Source organism: Populus alba, chromosome 3 (genome assembly GCF_005239225.2).
Source record: "Populus alba chromosome 3, ASM523922v2, whole genome shotgun sequence".
NCBI classification, from domain to species: Eukaryota; Viridiplantae; Streptophyta; class Magnoliopsida; order Malpighiales; family Salicaceae; genus Populus; species Populus alba.
Genome location: NC_133286.1, coordinates 3,184,572 through 3,203,998, shown reverse-complemented (window position 1 = coordinate 3,203,998; position 19,427 = coordinate 3,184,572). Strand labels below are relative to the sequence as shown.

At 30.8% G+C, this 19,427-nt stretch overlaps 2 protein-coding genes and 1 non-coding gene across 14 annotated transcripts; all 3 read right to left on the bottom strand.

The window, feature by feature from the left end:
• Positions 1–2,912: 2,912 nt before the first annotated feature.
• LOC118029060 (uncharacterized) lies at positions 2,913–7,458 on the bottom strand. Its single transcript, XM_035032870.2, has 2 exons — positions 6,580–7,458; positions 2,913–3,424 (listed from the first exon to the last, which is right to left on the bottom strand). The coding sequence occupies exons 1-2, from the start codon at positions 7,240–7,242 to the stop codon at positions 3,338–3,340; spliced, it is 750 nt and encodes a 249-aa protein (XP_034888761.1). The 5' UTR covers positions 7,243–7,458; the 3' UTR covers positions 2,913–3,337.
• A 4,211-nt stretch (positions 7,459–11,669) lies between these two features.
• Positions 11,670–17,596, bottom strand: LOC118029288 (uncharacterized). 12 transcript variants are annotated; one of them, XR_012169378.1, is made up of 8 exons: positions 17,448–17,596; positions 17,261–17,370; positions 17,025–17,137; positions 16,723–16,901; positions 16,555–16,631; positions 14,017–14,088; positions 12,853–13,501; positions 11,670–12,442 (listed from the first exon to the last, which is right to left on the bottom strand). XR_012169378.1 is itself a non-coding variant. In XM_073407985.1 (8 exons), the coding sequence occupies exons 1-4, from the start codon at positions 17,504–17,506 to the stop codon at positions 16,728–16,730; spliced, it is 390 nt and encodes a 129-aa protein (XP_073264086.1). In that variant the 5' UTR covers positions 17,507–17,583; the 3' UTR covers positions 11,671–12,442; positions 12,853–13,501; positions 14,017–14,088; positions 16,555–16,631; positions 16,723–16,727. The 12 variants fall into 12 exon arrangements, 6 of the variants coding, with proteins under 6 accessions (XP_073264086.1, XP_073264087.1, XP_073264083.1 ...); XM_073407985.1 differs by having other exon boundaries at positions 11,671–12,442; positions 17,025–17,076; positions 17,453–17,583; XM_073407986.1 differs by having other exon boundaries at positions 11,673–12,442; positions 17,025–17,076; positions 17,448–17,594.
• Positions 12,573–12,719, bottom strand: LOC118029323 (small nucleolar RNA snoR135). Its single transcript, XR_004684154.1, has one exon. It is a non-coding gene; the product is annotated as a small nucleolar RNA snoR135 (small nucleolar RNA).
• Positions 17,597–19,427: the final 1,831 nt, after the last annotated feature.

The following is a 19,427-nucleotide window of genomic DNA, read 5'->3' as shown; positions in this document are numbered from 1 at the left end:
CAACCCCCCCCCCTCTCTCTCTCTCTATATATATAGACACACACACATATATATAACGAGTCATTAACCCAATATTTTAAACTTTTTTGTATTAAATTTCCCTTTTGTTTTGATATTGTTATTTATATTAATGTGTTTCTAGATCAATTAACACTCAGGGATCATTATTTCTTCTTGAGATTTGAGTGTATTTTAAAAAAAAAAAAAAAAAACTTTGGTTATTGATATTTTTGTGAGAGAGCCATTATTGATTTCTTAATAACATTTACTTTGTCTCGGAACAGAGAAAAAGGCTTTAATATAAGATTGCACATAATCAACAAGCATTAATAAATTGTTGATTGAAGGCTTTTACATTGTCATGATGCCGTTGATTGATTTATAAGTGATTTTTCTGGTAACGTGTCCCAGCTTTTTCTTTTTTTTTTTAATTTAATTAAAATATTTTTTATTTTTTTAACTTTTAAAAATAACTAATATTAATTTGATATTTTCATGAAAAAATAATTAAAAAAAACACTTTAAAAAACATGTTGAAATGTAAAAAAAAAAAAAACATTCCTAAGAGTATTTGTGATATTATCGTAGTTTTTAAGGTTGCAATTTTAAAAAATAAATTTAATAAAAATTATAAATTCAACTTTATTTTATAATCAAGGTTTCAAGAGAGTTTATTTTTATTATAATTTATGTGAAATTATAATAAGTGTTGATTAACTAAATATTTTAAATGAGAATTATAATTTAATTTAAATCTAGTGGATACGACATGAATGAATGGGTTCTTATAAATTATTACCTTTACCTGATAGGTAATTGATAGAATATGAATATTATTAAGCCCTAATCCAAAACACAACTCGAATCTAACCTATATATATATATAACATTTACATTTTCTTAATCCAATATAATATATACATATATCAACATCAATGTTAACATAATATGTATAGAATATACTTTTGTCATTGAGCATTAATCAACCGTTCAAGTTAATCCATATTTTAGTAAATAACTTTACTAACATTTAAGTGACGATTCTTTCTCTGGTAACTGATTATGCTTCAAATTTAATACAAAACCACCATTGTTATATATATATATATTATTTTTTTTTTTTTTAAAAAAACCAGCTTATATCCTACATGATTAGAATTTGGATCCAAGTCTACCTAGGGCTCAAGAGTTATTAGATATTATTGAGTGCATTTCATAATTTATACCATCTTTTTTTAAAAAAATCACATTTATATATAAGACATTGTTTCATCAAAAGTCTTTAACAAATTTTTTTTTTTATTAATGTGAATGTCTAGACCAGCTTGCGCGTACTTTAACCTTGCGCGTACTTTAACTAATTTCACGGAGCTCTAAAGTTAATAAATATGTAAGTCTTTAAGTGGTCATCATATTAGCAATCACATGGATTCGAATTATAATTTATTTAACATTTTTTTTTATTAATGGGGTGTCTAGGCAGCTTGCGCACCGTCAACTAATCTCACGGGCCTTGAAGTTAACTAATATGTAAACTTTTAGTGGCCATCATATTAGTAATCATAAGATTCGAACTTGAGACCATCATAGAAGCAAAACCCTTAATCTCAACTCTTACCACCAAGCAAAAGTCTTTGACATTTAGTACCATGAGTGGATGCATTGATGCGAACATGAAATGTTAATTTTTAAGATGTGTTCGGAATTATAATAATGGTTGCGGTTTAAAATATTTTTGCTTAAAAATACATTAAAATAATATTTTTAATTTTTTTAAAAATTATTTTTATATCAGCACATCAAAACAATCTAAAAACATATATAAAAATAATTTTTTACAAAAAAAAATACAAAATTTAAGGTAATGATGTTTGCACCTTGTTCCAAATGTACTCTTAAAACCCATAATTAAAAATTATAATATTCATCAGCAAACTAAAATTATATTAGAAAATCTTGATCATTTATTCAACCAAGAACTAAAAGTATTTTTGATAAGTTCTAAAAGTTCAATGAAGAAAACAATGAAAAAAAAATACATTCATGTTCTTCAATTTTTAATGACTGACAAAAATTTATCTCTTTAATGTTATTTTCAGCTACATATAATATGACCCACAAAATAAACCCTAATTAACAACTAATAAACTTGAATTCAATCTACACAATTAATTAACTTAAATCCAAAACTGAACAAGAATAAATTAAAAACTCACGAGAACAAATCTGCATACATTGTACATACTAAACAACCTCATTTATATTAAATCAATTTTTTTTTTTTTTTTAGAACTCAACTTCATGTTTAATGCAATCTTTAAAAAAATTCTAAAAATTGTTCAACCCAAATATCATAAATCAATCAGTTCAATACCTATTTGATCCTCTTAGATCCTAATGGATCCAATTGATACATGAAATAAATCATGCTAGTTTGTTGATAAAAAATACTCTTAATTTGAATACTTTATTTCAAAGGGTTTTAAAGACAACTATATCACTTATTTGAGTATAGCATTATTTTAATATAATTAATATTAAGTGCATGTAATTGATATTAAGGGTTATTTTTTTATGGTTCCGATTTAAAAAAAAAGTTTTAAAAAAAAAAAAGTTTTTATAAAAGTTTAAAATGAAAAACAAGCTTAAAAGCAATAAGAACAAAACAGTTTTTCAAGTTGGTGATCACCGGAGCACAACACAAGACAATTAATAGTCCAGGAACAGTGCTGTGCCACATTTATGAACAGTCTGGCAAAATTCAGAGGATATTCTGTGTTAGCTTTTTCACAGGAATTGATGGCGACGGGATCATGGGAGCGTGCTGCCACCACATCTACGCCTAGAGAGTCCTGACACAGGTGAGAGAATATCCAGTGCATGAGCTTTCAACATACCACAGAAGGAACAGATTGCGAAAATGAGGCAGCTGCAATTAGTGGTAGAGGCAGAGCACTACATTTGTTTTGGAATTTCACAAGCAGTCAGCAGTTTGATTTCTCATTCCATAAAAGAATACAAAAATCAGTAAAATCATGGGGTGGAAAACCTTTTGGCCTCCCATTTAGAGGTGTAAAATATTTACCCCTCCTCTCCCCCTTCCTCTTCTTAGCTCTAGCTCTTTGCCTCGAGCCTTCGAAGTTTGAACTAGCTCCAATCCAACCATGTGAAAGATAATGGTTTGCTCTGCCTTCTACCCTTCTAACCCTTCTGTTTTTGTTTTCTCGGTAACACCCTCCTCATCTCCTATCTCTCTCCTTGCTTGTAGAGAGAAAAAAAGAAAAAAAAAGATGTTTTTTCCCTCCCTGAAGGCGGGGTGGGGTGGCGGGGTGGTGCCTCATACACTCAATCCATCAAATCCACATTGCTTGTAAGTAAGAGACTGTTTTCTGGGACTTATCACTATTGCACAATCCACTGATACCTGCAAGTTGCAACTCAAATTAGACACTGATAAGAGGCAAACAGAACATGCCACCAAATAAAAGTAAATATAAAAATATACCTAAGTTTAGTTCATTGATTTAGGTTAGCAATGCATCTCGGACTGTTGCTTTTGCTCACTTTGTCAAAAAGTCAAGTTTGGAATTCCAACGAGACATGTATAACAAAAGCACACTGTGACCGAAAAAAATTCAAGATAGATACATTTCCAGCTGGAAAATGTTGAAAATGGGGATTCCTATCTGACATGCCCCTGTAATCTAGGCACTTTATTTTGCCAATGTAAAGCTTGTGTCTGGTAATGTATCACTTTTGGTAATGCAGTGCAAGGTTTTTTTCAACTGAAATATTTGCACATCAAAACCATCGAGAAGCACCTATAAATGTATCAATTTGATGCCTTTTCAGACGAAAAATGCATTGAAAAGCAGTTTGAACCGAATTACCACACACATCTGGATCTTGACCTTCTATTTATGAGAAACAAAGTGTATGGACCCATTCAATCCCCCATGAGATATGAATCCTAGAAGTGGATTCCAAATGGCAAATTATTATCATAGGATCCCTCCAAAATGACAAGAAAAAGGTACCGTAATACATTCCAGCCAACCATATACATTGGATGCCATCTTAAGAAGCTAGCTCACCAACTCACATGCTAACTGCTACTGGGAGGTGATATCCTTAGTTAACCACACTTCATCATTCCATTTGTTTTTCAAGCTGACCAATGAGCCCTTAAAATGTCTCAAACAAAAGCTAACCTAAAAGGAATTTTATTTCACATGTGAAATTAACGTGACAATGAAACAAAAAGAAGCTCTAAATTACAAATCAAAAGCCCTAACTCATCACTGCAGATCGCCACATTAACACCAACTCAAACCCAATCACAAATACCAAAAGAATTGCCATTCAAAAAACCCAACTAGCTCTTTGACTCAGTCCCACAAATCATTACATTAACCTGAGCTAAAAACAAACCACAAATACCAAAAAATTGCCACTTCCTTCGTTCCACAACCCCAATTCTTAAAGTTGCATCAATTGTAACCAATCATTCACTTTCTTCTTTCCTTTTTAATCCAAATGTGAAGAAACACCAAAATAAAATGTGTGATGAGAAAGGACAAGTCATAAGATTTTAGTTTGTTCTGGAGCTGGGTGCACATGTGAGTGGTAAATATCCCATATTAGATCATAGATGATATGCATCCTTGTGTTTAAGTTCTCATACGCCCAGGACCAACACGAACACAGGCCCATGCATCTTTACAAACACAGGCAGCTCCTGAATAGGAGGAAGTTCGAGTTCATCATTTACTAACTACTCAATTACTGGGTTGGAGTATGAGTTATATTTGTTGAAAGGCTCGGTCCTAAACGGTCCCCACTAGTGAATCCTATAACTCCAATAGTTAGCATTACTCTTTTATCTGAAGTACTGGAAGAGTAAGAGATTTTGTTAAACTACAACCCTAAATTTTGTAATGTTTCTTATGAGATTTTCCAAATAGTGACCGGCAAATATTGTTTTTTTGTATTAAATTTGTTGATTCAACGCACAATTAAAATCATGAAAAGATTGAGGTTTTCCTATGTTTTGAAAAAGGGTAAGGAAGCTGTAACAAAACTAAATCATTGGAAGCAGTTTATTTATTTAAACTCAACAATCTTTTATTACTCAAACATGGAATTGGGTTTCAACAAATTAAATCTGATATTTGTTATGATGCCTAAATATTAATCCAGCAATGCATGAGTACGTTTCTAGTCTGCTTTATATCTCATTCCTTTGCAAGGTGAAATAGATTAACAATGTAGACACGAGTGCAACCATCTTAAGAAAAATCTTCGGATACAAATAGAGATGAGGTAAGAATCTGTGATTTTATGATGCTCCATGATGGATATAATAATCAATTGTGAACAAAAATATATTCAAACAAGAATGAATGAGAAGGCAGGGAGTGTATTTTGAATCAAGGTTACATTTAACCCTGAAAGTAGAATGTGTAAGAGAGAGACGGTATGAATCAGTTTTTGTGTTTTTCTTTTCCCTTTTGTTCTGAGAACATAAAAACATCTAAGAAAACATGTATGCTAGCATGTACATTTAGGAGTTTAAACAGCATAAAACCACGGGGAAAAATATAGATTTAAAGAAAACCCTATTTTGAAACAAAAAAAAAAAAAAAACTCCATTGTGCAGCTGCTACTGCTTGGCTCCTTGTCCTCGAAAAAAGGAGGTGATAATTTTGATAAAATCCAAAAATTCAAAAACGTCCGCATACAAAGAAAGATAAGCAACTATGAGAGAATCAAGGAGCATCTTAAGTTTTTCTTTTGTATACACATACTACGAAATGTAGAAGATGCAAAAGACTATCATGTGGCTCAAGTAACAGCACAAGTAACATCAACATATGTAGAGACACCAACTAGCAAACACATGCCATATACATAGATGCATCCAAATACATCTATAGTTTTCTAACCGAGTAACATGGAGGCACTACTTTAAAACCCAAATCATCCAAAAAATCTCTATCAAGAAGGTCGGAAACATTTCGGACAGTTCTCAGTTATGATATTTTGTTAATGTTCATTACCTTGTCCATCAGATTTTCTTCGGGACGACATTGTATTGTAGCATTAAAAAATCACATATCAGGCTGAAAATAATAACAAAAATTGACAACAGAACCCCATTGAAAAATGCAAGAAACATCAACGACGTCATTGACAAAATTTATAGGTTTAGAATCTTATTGAAAATGAACACATGGATTATAAAGCATACTGAGGTTTACCAAAACAAAAACAAAAAAACAAAACATGATAGTGACTGGAACAAAATTATTTTTTTATGCCAAGAACAGAGAATGTAGACTGGAAATTAAGCAGGGATACATATATTTATACATACATACATACATATATAAAGAAAATTAAGTGTCAAAACCAAGATAAATATAGAAAATAAAGAGGGCGGAGAAGAAAGCGAGCCCACGTAGGAAAATGCATAAATGATGGGGATTTTTTATTTTTTATAGTAGACACTAAGCAGGGTATGTTATGTATTATTATTATTAGTATAAAATAAGAACAAGAATAAATAAATTGACTGACCTGAACACCAGGCGAATCAAGGTCTAGAACACGGATCTTGGCACCAACCTCGCCCAGAACCCTGAGCTCCACACGATCATTCAACGAGGCATCCCTAATCAAATCAGAAGCATCAGCTTGCATCAAGCTATACCGATCAACGGATATGGTGGCCTCCACCTGTCGCTGGCTGTGAGCTTCCTGATAAAACCCAGGAACCAAAGCTTTCCCTAAAGGAATCCCACGGTACATGACAGTAAAACTGGACTCCCCGTACTTGATCCCTACCTTGTTCGGGTTAACAGCAGTGAACAGCATGTGAATGGTTAAGGAGAGAGAAGCAGTGGCAGGTGTGGTTGTGGTTGTGGTTGCGGTTGTGGGGTCCATGGAGGCTGTAGGATTAGATGCTGTAATGCCCATATACTGGACTCCAACCTGCTGGAGATCAAACTGGGGTTTCTTGGGTTTGACGGCCAGGATTATGACAAGAAAGACGGCCAGAATTAGGAGGGCCAGGAAGGAGAAGAGGAGGAAGAGGCAGCAACAGCACCCTTTGAAGGAAGCTGACGAAGATGATGCCGATGAGTAGTACGGGTGGTGGTGCTGTTGGTGGTTTGAATGCGGTGGTTCTGGCCGTTGTCCTGTAGGGTTCTCGCCGTTGCTGGGGTGACCATGTGGTGGCATTTTTCTCTTGTTTACTTGATATTTTGAAAATTATGCCTCTTCCTTCCTTCCTTCCTTCCTGTTGCACTGCTTTTGATGAAAGGCAAGGGGAGAGGGACAGCGACAGGGAGGGAGGGGGAGAGAGAGAGAGAGAGACTTTTAGGCTCTGTTTGCTTAATAGATAAGAGAGGGAGTGAGTGACAATAATTAGAATAAAGAAAGGAAAAAGTGGAACTAACCGTGTTCATAGTGACTGTGTTCTCTTCTCTTTTTTCTAGACAATGATATGGTGCTGTTCTGTCCAGATGTGTTTGTTTTGTGTTTTACCCAATGTAGTCCCTCTATTTCTTATATTATTCTTATTAGGTCCTCCAACTGTTTTTTATATTAATTGGGTCCTTCTATTCTTCTCTTCCTTCTCTTTATAGGAGTGTAGTTGCGGTTGCTTTTTAAATTATTTTTTATGCTGAAATACATTAAAATAATGTTTTTTGTTTTAAAAAAATTATTTTTAAAATCAGCGTATTAAAACGATCCAAAATATTAAAAAAAAATTAATTTGTAATAAAAAAAAAAATAATTTTTTAAAAAATATAATTTACATCCCATTCCAAAACAATATCTTAATACATAACAATCAAAATCAACTTGAATAAATGAGTTTTTTTCAATGATTAACTTACAATCCCATAAGATCTCACTAAATTTTCAATAACTTATGGTCATGGAAGCAATATAAAAATACAGTAGTGTAGGTGACTTCAAAAATAATATAAATTTAAGTAATTAATATATATGACTTAACTTCAATAAATATAGCATGTATTCCATTCAAATTACAAACACATTTTAAAATATGTTTTAGTAACCATTGTAGTTTAAAAATGTTTTTTATTTAAAAATATATTAAAATAATATTTTTTATTTTTAAAAATTACTTTTAACATCAAAATATTCTAAAAATATAAAAAAATTAATTTTAAACAAAACGAATCAGATGTTTTAAAAATATATTTCAATTATACTATCTAAATATTTGTTAGTTGAAGTGGCCAACAACGACAAACACACACTAAATTTATCTCACAAAAAGACATGGAGAATCTTTTAGTCTGGCCCCAATTGGAGGCTGGGACGGTGGTGATTATGGTTGGGTAGCATGGCTTGAGAGGACGATGCCAGCGGCGGTCATAATTCATGAGTTATGTTTGCAGCAAGAAGGTAAATCATTTAGGTTTTATTTTATAGGTGTTTTTTAAAAAATATTGATTTTTTTAGTTTTAAATTATTATTTTTTAAATGTTTTTAGATTAGTTTGATATATTAGTATTAAAAATAATTTTTTAAAAAATAAAAATAAAATTATTTTAATATATTTTTTAAAATATATATATTTATAAATTAATCTTTTACCACAATCACGCCTTGATAAGTGAGATGTGGTCTTGGGACTTGCTATTCGAATTTCACTTGTTTTTCCACTATCAACCCATTTTTGTGTTCATAATAATAAAAAAAAGGTGTAAGAATATAAATTGAGATCCTCACATGTTATTTTAACAATATGATATTAAATCTAAATTATTGAATTTAAATTGAATAATTCAGTGTATAATAGAAATATATTTAATTTAATTATTATTTTTTTTATTTATCTATCGATAAAATAATAACGAGATTTGGAACATGACATATCTCTTGTAAAAGTGAAGTTTAAAATCCAACACAAAATAAAATAAAATAAATAAAATAATAATGGTTTTCTATGGCTTTTTATAATTAATTTGAAAAAAAATCATACGTGTATAAAAGAAAAAATAGATTTTTTTTAATTTTTAATTTTTTCTAAAATCAGACCAATATGAATCTGACACATGTCACTTCATATTTTAAAAGTCAAAATTAATAGAAATTGCGTTGGTTATAGACCGAGAGACTTTTAATGCCTAGAAAACCAAACCATAAAAATCTAATTACCCAAATATGATGCATAATTAAACCTAATGTCACACTAATTAGCTGACCTGGCAGGGGTTTTTTAGGAAAGACCATGGTTATAGGTTTCACTTATTGATTTCATCACAATTTTCATCACACATTATAGTTGAAGCTTACATGAATCAAAATTCAAACTCTTTTTTTTTTTTTTTAAAGAAAGAAATAGAATGTAAAATAGCAATTAAATCATAGGATTTTATGAGTTAAAAGATAATTGTAATGTAAAATCATTTTAAAATATTGAAAGTTAATAAAATCAGAATGAAATTATTCAAACTTGATAAAATCAAGAGAAATCACAATTTTAATATGGAGTTTATGCTTTCATTAAATTAAAAAAAAAGTAAAAATCGTAGAAAGAACAACAATAAATTATAAAAGAAAAGGAGATGATTTGTGAATTCAATTCAACTTACTATTTTAGAGTGTGATTGTGATTGTTTTTTTCAAAATACTTTTCATTTATAAATATATCAAAATAATATATTTTTTATTTTAAAAAAATTATTTTAAAAATCAACGCATCAAAATGATCTAAAAACATAAAGAAATATTAATTTAAAACAAAGAAAAAAATAAAAAAAATTTAATTTTTTTAAATATTTTTAAAACAAAAAAATAAACTGGGTATCTTTCTCTTTCTAACTCTAACTTTCAATCTATATCCAAAAAAAAATAAAAAAAACCACCTCTCCTTTTCTATCTCTTTTAGTGCATCAAAGAAAAAAAAATACCGAGTTCCACACATTCAAAACTTACGAAATGAAACCCAGTTTGCATTCTCTCTTTTAGTATTATTATTTGTCTAATTAAGTATAAATCTAAAAGGGATGGGTTTTTTCATTGTGTAGGCATGTATAAAAAAATATTTTGATCCTCAAACTTCAAAAATAATATAAATTAATCTGTAAAACTCGTGATTTGGGTCATGAATTGAGATAACCCCACAAAAAAACAAATCAAAATAAATTATAAACTCCAATTTCTAATCCACTCAATATTAAAATACAAAATTAAAAAGAATCAATTAAAAAATATAAAAAAAACAACACGAGTTAATTTTGGTTAACCCATCAAACCTATTATCCTAGATAATCTTATAGAAAATAAATCAAAATAAATTATTAAGTTTCAGTTCTCAAAATTAACCTATTATTGAAAGATGAAACTAAAAAAATATTAATTATAAAAAATTAAAATAATAATTTGAATCAACCATATTAATTTACTAAACCTGCAGCTCGAAAAATATAATCAATAATATGTGACTTCGGTCAATGACTTCTAATCACCCGTATCCTTTTCCGCATAAATCGGGTTTTGATTTTAAAAAAAAAAGAAGGAAAAGTAAAAAGAGTGATGTGGTTAGCGAGTAGATTGGCATTTTCTTTTTTTGGCATGGAGGGAGCATTAAGCAGCAAAAAGGAACCGAAAAAAGGTTCGGGCAACGCCGAAAGAAATCGGGTCACATCGCATGGCATGGATCCACGTGGTCAAATTGTCCATTTGACCTCGAGTCGTTGACAAGTTGTTATAAAATGCCACTAACCGAAAATACCTTTTGACTAATGAAGATATTTTAACCAAATTATACTATCAACAGTTTCAACTTTTTTTTAGTTATTAAAATGGTTCTCAATCTCGGTCCAACCCAACACTTTTTTTTTTTTTTTTGAATTTGAGGAAACTCTATCTCCTAAAAAATATATTTTATGAGTCCAGGTGAGTGAATAAAACTCCGACTGCTCCAAACTCTTACAAGAGATGCACGCCCTGACTCGAACTCAAGACTTGCTATGCAAATCTCAAACCCTTTACCACCACGCTACACCCCTTAGGGACTGTCCAACCTAACACGTACACGAGTGATATAAAACTTGATAAGATTTAGGTTTTATTTTAAACTAGTTTTTAAAAATTTAATCCAAATAAATTTAGATAATTTGATGAGTTAGTTCGTGACTTGATTTATATCCAATTAGGTCAAAATCATTTTTTTTTTTTAAAAAAAAACTAAAATAACATTATTTTTTTTTAAACAAAAAAAAACTAAAATCTCAATTAGACAATAATATAAAATTTAAATTGAATTATTTTTTATTTTGATTTTTTTTAATTTAACACAGCTAAATTTAAATGACTTGACAAATATTTTATTCAAATCTATCAAAGTCAAAAACCAAATAATTTCTTTTAAAAAAATTAAAATAATATTATTTTAAATAAAAATAATAAACAATATGTTATCTTTGCAATCCAATGATGCATGCCCTAAATCACGTAAGATCCTTGGCTAAACTCAACTTTCATCGATATCCTTCTATTTGAGTTGGTTTTTTTACACTTGATTTTTTTTTCTAATATTATTAAATTAGAAGCTTAATTGCATATTAGCTATTATTTTTTAAAGTACTTTTTATTTAAAAAAATATTTTTTATTTTTAAAATTTATTCTTAACATCACTATATCAAAATAATTCAAAAACACTAAAAATATAATTTGAAACAAAAAATAATCAAATTTTAACAAAAAAAAAAAATAAAACTCACTCCGAAACACCCCCTCTAATTTCACATTTTTGAATTGAATTGCAACTCCAACATCATAAATTAGAAGTTCCAAAACAATTTTTGTAATCAAATTTCATTACCTTTGTCGAACAATATTAGACGAAAGTTCCCACCATGACCATGGATGTCTCTAACAACGCTTTTGGGAGTGGAGGGGGAAAAAGACACAACTTCCAAGTTTTCAGGTATTTTCTTGGCTCTTCGAAGAGGAAAAGATGATGATTTTTTTCTCAATGAATGGGAAACTTGCGAAACTGCAAGTTCTTTTGTTGTTTCCAATGTAAAACAGCATCTTCTCTCTTCACTTTCTTTTTCTGTGTTTTCACCTAGGATAGGGTAATTTCCTTTCACCTCGTGTTCTTCCTCATCACATCTTTCCTCCTCTTGGTTCTCAAATATAGTGTTCCCACATGCAAGTGTTCGGTGTTCAAGCCATGAATCAACCCTGGCAATTGTAATATTCAAAAGAGTTTACATTGTCCAAATGCAGGTTTTCTTAAATTTGAAATCTCTTTTGTTTTTTGTCGCTCGCTTTTCTTGCATTTTGCCACCTCTCCAACTCCTTTTCGACGTAGCCAGGTTGCCGGTCCCCGATCTGCTTCTGATATTAAGATAGTTCATCTCTCCCACCAGCCTTCCATTCTACAAAAGCCTGATGTGCAAATTCATGAGAACATATGTACAGAAAGGATTCAGATCAAATAGATCTCGGGCGAAGTGTCCATAATTCTCAAAATCAAATCTCAACCCCCAGTTTAAGATCTACAGATCACATAAATGTACGATTTGGAGATCATTGTTGAAATTTCAACATGTTATATCAAACACAACTGCCCATTTTCCCCTGACAGTTCTTTTTTAGCAGGGAATTCTTTGCGAAACAAAGAGCTTTTATATGTAACACAACACAGATACACAATACCTGCTCATTCCAAAGCCCTATATCTGAAGGAAATGTTACAACTACATAATTAAACACACTGCCAATTATAAGCATTAAGATTCTATGAATTCCAAGAATAAATTGGGCATACCATCCAAAATCTAGGAAAGTCAACTTACCAGTTCTCTTTGCTGGTCAAGCAAGGTTGCATTTTTTTCCAATGGCTGTTTAGGCAAATAGTAAATTGGAGGTTCTGCCTTAGTCCTGAAAAACACACCCCCCAAGCTAATCAAGGGGAGTTGAAAGTTAGCAGAAAAATACAACATATTCCCCCTAAAATCCTGCAAAGATGCAGGAAAGATTCACTGGCCCAGTTCTTTCAACACTACTATCCACTTGAAAACTTATCCTTGTCTCAATAAATTGTGAATACGGACACCTTTGGACTAAAGTTAAAAAAAATAATTTGAATGCTTTGCTGGGAGAGGTTAGCGGCCGATTGTGTAAAATGGAAGGTATACCCTATAAAATTGCTAAGTTTTTTGTGGTGATCATTCCACCGAAAAAACAGCAATTCCAACTTCTTTTCTTCAGCCTTTACAGCAATGCGTGCACTGAGAGTCTGATTAAGTAAAAGTAAATATAAAGTAAGAAAATATCATTTGTTTTTGTGTACAGAGAAAAAACAGGAACCATTAAAGGCTTTACCAGCACAGGTTCTAATCTACAAATATTAGAACAAACCAGATCTCTTCTCCTCTGTTCAGCAATTTGTTCACACTCTTGTTGTCGCAGCCTTTCATGTTCTTCATGTGCTTTTTGCTCAGCCTAAGAAGAGTTTCAAGACATTTAATTATCACACTAGACCAGTGTAAATGTCAACATATTAACATTGTCTCCAGCAGGGCCAAGAAGGATTTCAAAAGAAAAAAAACACAGTATTAAACACAACCCTACCGAGAAAAGGACAAATCTTACCACACCAGAAGAATGGGGAAAAAAATCAAAGGTAATGCACACTTTGGAAACTTCTGGAGCTTCAAAAACAAAACCATGCACCTATAGTCATTCTATGAAGTGCCAAAGAGCTGTATTCCATGATACAAGATATGCTCTTCTTTGTTTGAGCTTGCCTCGGAAAAAGGACTTGCAATAAATAATGACTTGGATTTTTAAGGGAGTAAGAAAAATGAATTCAGGATTTTGAGAGTATTGACTGTCAATAGCAGATGAAAGCATTTATCCACCAATAGGCAAACAAGTTTATGATTAAGGTTTAGTTTACTTAACAAATAATTCAAATTGCAACAGAACTTCTGGATTGATGGAGCTGATGTACTCACTCTTTGCAAAGCAATTGACCTTTGTATAAATGCTTCTGTCCCTGAAACTTTCATATCTTCTTTCCTGAATTTCTGGAAATTTTAAACAATAACAAAAATAGAGAAGAAAATAAGTAGCGATCACACATAAAGAGAGAAGTAAATACTAATAGATATGCTAATCGAAACATGTTTTAGAATTCAAAAGGGCAGCATTAGAATATTTCAGCTAAAATCAAAAGATTATTGTAGCAAAAAGTTGCTCAACACAGCATATTTACTGCTTATGAAGAGTATTCTACGGAAGTATTTTTAGTGAGAGTTGAAGCTCGAAAACTTCAGTGATTTCAGCTTGCAGCTGGAAGATGATACAAAATCTACATCATTCTTCAAGTCTTAGCGGTTTGCTAGTCAGAACTGTCAAGATGTCAACACCAATTTAAGATGGGGCAAAATTGATCGCAGCGTGAGATGCATCAAAAGATATGTTTGGAAAGGACCATAAATTTAGAACTAGTTAAGGTTCTTACCATCAAACCCTTAACAAAACAAACCAGAGAATCAAAAAACACATTAAGGAAACCCAAACAAATTGACCCTGTTTGTTTGCTGGAAAGTAGTTTCCTTTTAGAAAGTGAATTCCAGAAAAGTGAATTATTTTCTGATGTTTGGTAGTGTAATGTAAAATAAGTTGAAAAGCATTTTTCAGTGTTTGGTTATGTCATGGAAAATAACTTATTAATGTTTTATTTTTCTCAAGTTTATTAAAATAATGAGGAACAAATCTCACAAATTAAAAAGTAAAATGAGAATGAAATTGAAAAAAAAATATAATTTCATAAATTATCTCAAATAAAATAAATAATAATCAAAATAATAGAGATCAAATCTAAAAAATAAAAATAAAAATGAAAGATGACGAAATAAAATAATAATTAACATTTCATAAATTATTTCAAATAAAATAAGTAACAATCAAAAGAATGAGGATCAAATTTGATAGATAAAAAATTTCAATAAAAAAAATGATAAGGGAAAAGCAAATAACAATTATAAAAATAAAGACCAAAGTTAACATAAAAATTAAATTTTAAAAGATGAAATTGAAAAATAAATATTCAAAACAAAATATATATAGCAATCAAAAGTTTGAGGACTAAATTTAATATAATCAGCAAATAGTATGATATTTTTAAATTTTTCACAATTTCAAGAAAGTGTTTTCCGCCCAAATTTTCCAAGAAAACACTTTCTTGAAAACCAAGCTAAATTTTTCTTTGATTGGAAAGTGTTTTCCGTTGACCAACTTTCCTAATGGCAAACAAACACAAGAAAGTTTAGAAAATGATTTTCCAGAAACCACTTTCCGGGAAACAAACATAGCCCACACATAACCATGTGTCGAAGAATACAACAGTCATTGCACAAAGTTGACTCTGCAAACAAGTTGAGAACCTACCACTGGAGCATTAATTCAATGGGATTGAATCATCATATTTGGAGTATGAGATGGCATTGTACAGGATACTTGTATTAAAGACTTCACTGCAGGTTGGAAATTGTTGTCAACCATAAATCATATCTGATGACATGGGTAATTCAGATTGTTTTATCTTCGTTTTGCTATTCATTACATGCAAGTTGCTATTTATATTGATTATAAATCTTAAAGTAATAAATTTTAGAGATTCCTAAATTAGATACTACATTTTTAAGGAAGTTAATAATTTAGATGTATTTGTCCTGATAATTCTTCAAAAGATTGCTAGCCATGGGAGCATCATTTAATTGGTGAAGATCATGACAGATCCACACTCTATATGTCATACGAAAGTTAAGTTTTTCAAAGCCCTGGCTTCCTTTTCTTTGTCCTTTGGTCTGAAATTCAAGCAATTCAACTCCTGTGAATGCTATTAAAGGCTAAAGGCTGAGAGATTAGTAGATTGGCCTTTTCTAGAGATCAAGTATCGAGATATACTATTTTCAGCACCAACTAAAACTCAGACTTCTAAATTTCTATGGATAGAGTTTGTTTAGAAAAATATCAGGAGCTTTTGCTTATTCTAACAAATACATCGTTCACTGACCTATGCCAACCCTACAAGCAACAGAATTAGAGAAATCACTGGCAGCGTGTAACACACAAAATACTGTAAACCTCCACAATGCAATCAGCAATTACTCTGCCCCCAGTTCTCCATCCCTCCTAGTGGCATTTCAAATAATTAATGAGAGAAAATGGCGCTATAATGCTGAGCCACAAGCAGTTGCTGGAGGTTTTGGAGGAACTAATTAATTTCCTTAGTGAATTTGGTTTTCTTATTTCCTCAGACATAAAAAATTACTCACTTTGACCATTAGCAAGATCAGAGATCTTTCAGAAGATTTAAGTTCTGATTGATTAAAAAAACAGTAACAACAAAATTCAAGTAATGGAAAGGAAAAAATAACAATGCCATTAAGTTTTGATCCGGTTGTTTTGGTCAAAATGCATGAACAACTGACTTCAGTTTCAATCCCCAGTAAGTAACCGAAAACAAGGAATTAGCTTGCACATACCTCCAGAGTACCTAAAAGTTGCCCTGATTCTTAGGCAACGCCCTCGGAACAGGCTCAATTACTGGAGTTTCAACCTCCTACAAACAAAACAATCATGACAAAAGGGAAAAATTACAAGATGAGCGCACATAAAACACACTCAGAAACAAGACAAGAGTTAAAATTCACCCTCTTCACTGCTCTAAGATCAAAATCTCTCCTAGACCAACCACTTTGTTGCAACTTGAAGGCTTTCCATCACCCCGAATCCCTGTAGCAGGCCCAACATTTCCAACCTCACCCATTTGCTCGTTCTTTGCATCCTCTGCCGTGGCAGAATCCTCAACGATCTCTCCATCCTGCTCCACCTTCCATCCCGGATAGCAACAAAGATTCAATTTTCAGAAAATTCCAACAATTCTCCATTTTTAAGATAAAGAATTTCACATAATATATTCCAAGAAGATATGTATAAATATTTCACATAATACCGGATAGCCGCCGTTTTGCAGGAGGTTGATCTTCTGCATTGTTCTTATCGGCCTTTAAAAAAAAAACCCAACAACTCAAAACACATAAAGAACCGACTGAACAGCTGTAAACTCTATAAATTCAAAAAATTAACCAAAAGAAAGAAAAGAAGTTGCTTTCATATATAAACAGAAGGTAAAAAAAACTTAAAAACAGAAGAAGAAAGGAAAAAAAAAAAAAAAAAAAAAAAGAGTACCAGTCAAGCAAAGCCACGAGGACGAGCACCGTTAGCAACGAAATTGCGAGGAGCGTCGGTGGCGGCGGATAACCCTCCTCTTCGAAGTCCACGAGGATCACGAAGGCGCTCTGTAATCTACAACAGTAAGAAAAGAACTTGCATGTGATTACACGTTCAAGAAGATAGCTAGAAAAGGGTGGAGGACCTGACATGGCATTGTTGGCGATTCTCTGTCACAAACCCTTCCTTAGCTTCGCCTCGCATGTTAGAAGTAATTTAGTCCCTATACTATCGATTGCTTTACATTTTTGTCCTTGTACGATTTATTTAAATTAGACTTCGATCATTGTTCGTACAAAATGGTTGGTTGGTGGATGATACAGACAGATGCTTGTACCGTTGCAGCTTTCAGAGGAAATTTCATGAGTCTTTCGAGGTTATAAAAGATGCAATAGTTAATCATAAAATTAATATGATTAATAGGAAAATAAATAATCGAGGAGGGGAAATTGTTATTTCTTTCATTCCATTGGATTAATTTATTTCTTTCATATTATCGTGTTAATATATAAAATATGTTGTTTTAAATTTTTTTTAGCCAAAATTGTTTTTTCTAGACTATTCAAGTTGATCAGGTCAATCCTGTATAATTGTTTTTCTTCTTAAAAACATGGTAGGGATGCCTAAAGTTCTTTTGATGTTTTAAAAAATTCATCTTGCCCAAAGCATAAAACAATTAAATGATCTAGTTGATGTCTATACTTAATTTTTATACTTGAGAGTCCATTTTTTTTTTTTTTTATTCGATTGCAATTCAATTGAAAATCAGTCACATTTATGTCATAGGAACACTTAATGGCCTCGTGAAATATAGTTACCAAGTTGATTCATTTACTTGTTGATTTTTTCAATTTATCTTTTCTTGTCAATGATCTGTATTGTAAAAATTTGTTTAACTGGTGGGTTTGTTCAGTTTTAGCTTTTGTATTTATGGTGTAAAAAACGTAGTTAGATATTTAGTAATACGCTAGACTGCATTTTATACCGTGGAACCCATAAAAAAATTGAGTTTGAAATACAATTTTTGCTAAGCAGTTTTTATATGTTTTTTTAACTGAATATCATAAAACTTTGTCTGTTTTTGCGTTTCAAAAGCACTTTTTTTCAAAATTTTAAATTTTTTTTCTTTACTTCAATTTTTTTTTTTGTATTTTGAGATCATTTTGATACGCTGATATCAAAAGTAATTTTTAAAAAATAAAATAAAAATTATTTTGATGCATTTCCAAGTAAAAAATACTTTTTGAAAAGAAACAACAAAACATTTTATATATGTTTTTTGCTCCACATAAACCTCAATTATAATTTTTACCAAACACGTATCTAAATCCAATTAACTACACTTAACCATACTTTTTTTAAACTTATTTTTTTTAAATCACAACCACAAAAACTACCTAAAAAATAAACAATAAACACACAATATATATATTTGTTCAAAACTCTCATATAAGGAGTGGAAAAAAATAAAAAAAATCTTGATTTAAAGCAGAAAAAAAAAACATGTAACTAAGTAGAAAAAATCTGGAGTGTAGAGAAAAAAAAGAAAGAAACGATACAAGCATTCAAAATAAAAAAAATATCAGACCCAGTACTTTACTAATTTTCAACTAGATCCCTTGATTGTCAAATTTCTCAACTAGATGTAAGAGCATTGCATGTTTTTCAATTATGTACTTTTGTTGTTGTTAGTGTTTTAATCTAAATTGAAATTGTTATGCAACAAAACAACAAACTTTTAAGGAGAATTTAAGCAGATACTCTAAACACCAATCAAAGAATGCATGATAATAAAAAATTGACAGCTAAGGAGTAAATTGAAGTTCAATTCATAGTTGACGGGCAAATTTGGGATTGCTTTGTATAGATAGATTTAACATACGAGCTAAAAAAGGTCGTAAAATAAATAAAAAAATTCCAGTAATTAGAGACCTACGAAGGGGTAAAGATATCATGATCTATAATTCAAAAGTATTAGAGACCCATGATAAAATGATCTACACATAAAATAATAGTTTTTTTTTTTTTTTTTTATGAAGAATAATTTCTAATTAAAAACTAAACTTGAGGAAGAGTTTCATTATACTAAGAGAAATTGATGTAGAAGCTTTATTAGAAAAATATA

Excerpts from the sequence above, each read along its gene's own strand:
- LOC118029060 (XM_035032870.2), bottom strand. The coding sequence starts at position 7,242 with ATGCCACCACATGGTCACCCCAGCAACGGCGAGAACCCTACAGGACAA. Across the intron at positions 3,425-6,579 it reads TTGATTCGCCTGGTGTTCAG|GTATCAGTGGATTGTGCAAT; the intron begins GTCAGTCAATTT and ends TGCAACTTGCAG.
- LOC118029288 (XM_073407981.1), bottom strand. The coding sequence starts at position 17,454 with ATGTCAGGTCCTCCACCCTTTTCTAGCTATCTTCTTGAACGTGTAATC. Across the intron at positions 17,077-17,260 it reads CTCGTGGCTTTGCTTGACTG|GCCGATAAGAACAATGCAGA; the intron begins GTACTCTTTTTT and ends TTTTTTTTAAAG. Across the intron at positions 16,902-17,024 it reads TGCAAAACGGCGGCTATCCG|GTGGAGCAGGATGGAGAGAT; the intron begins GTATTATGTGAA and ends CCGGGATGGAAG.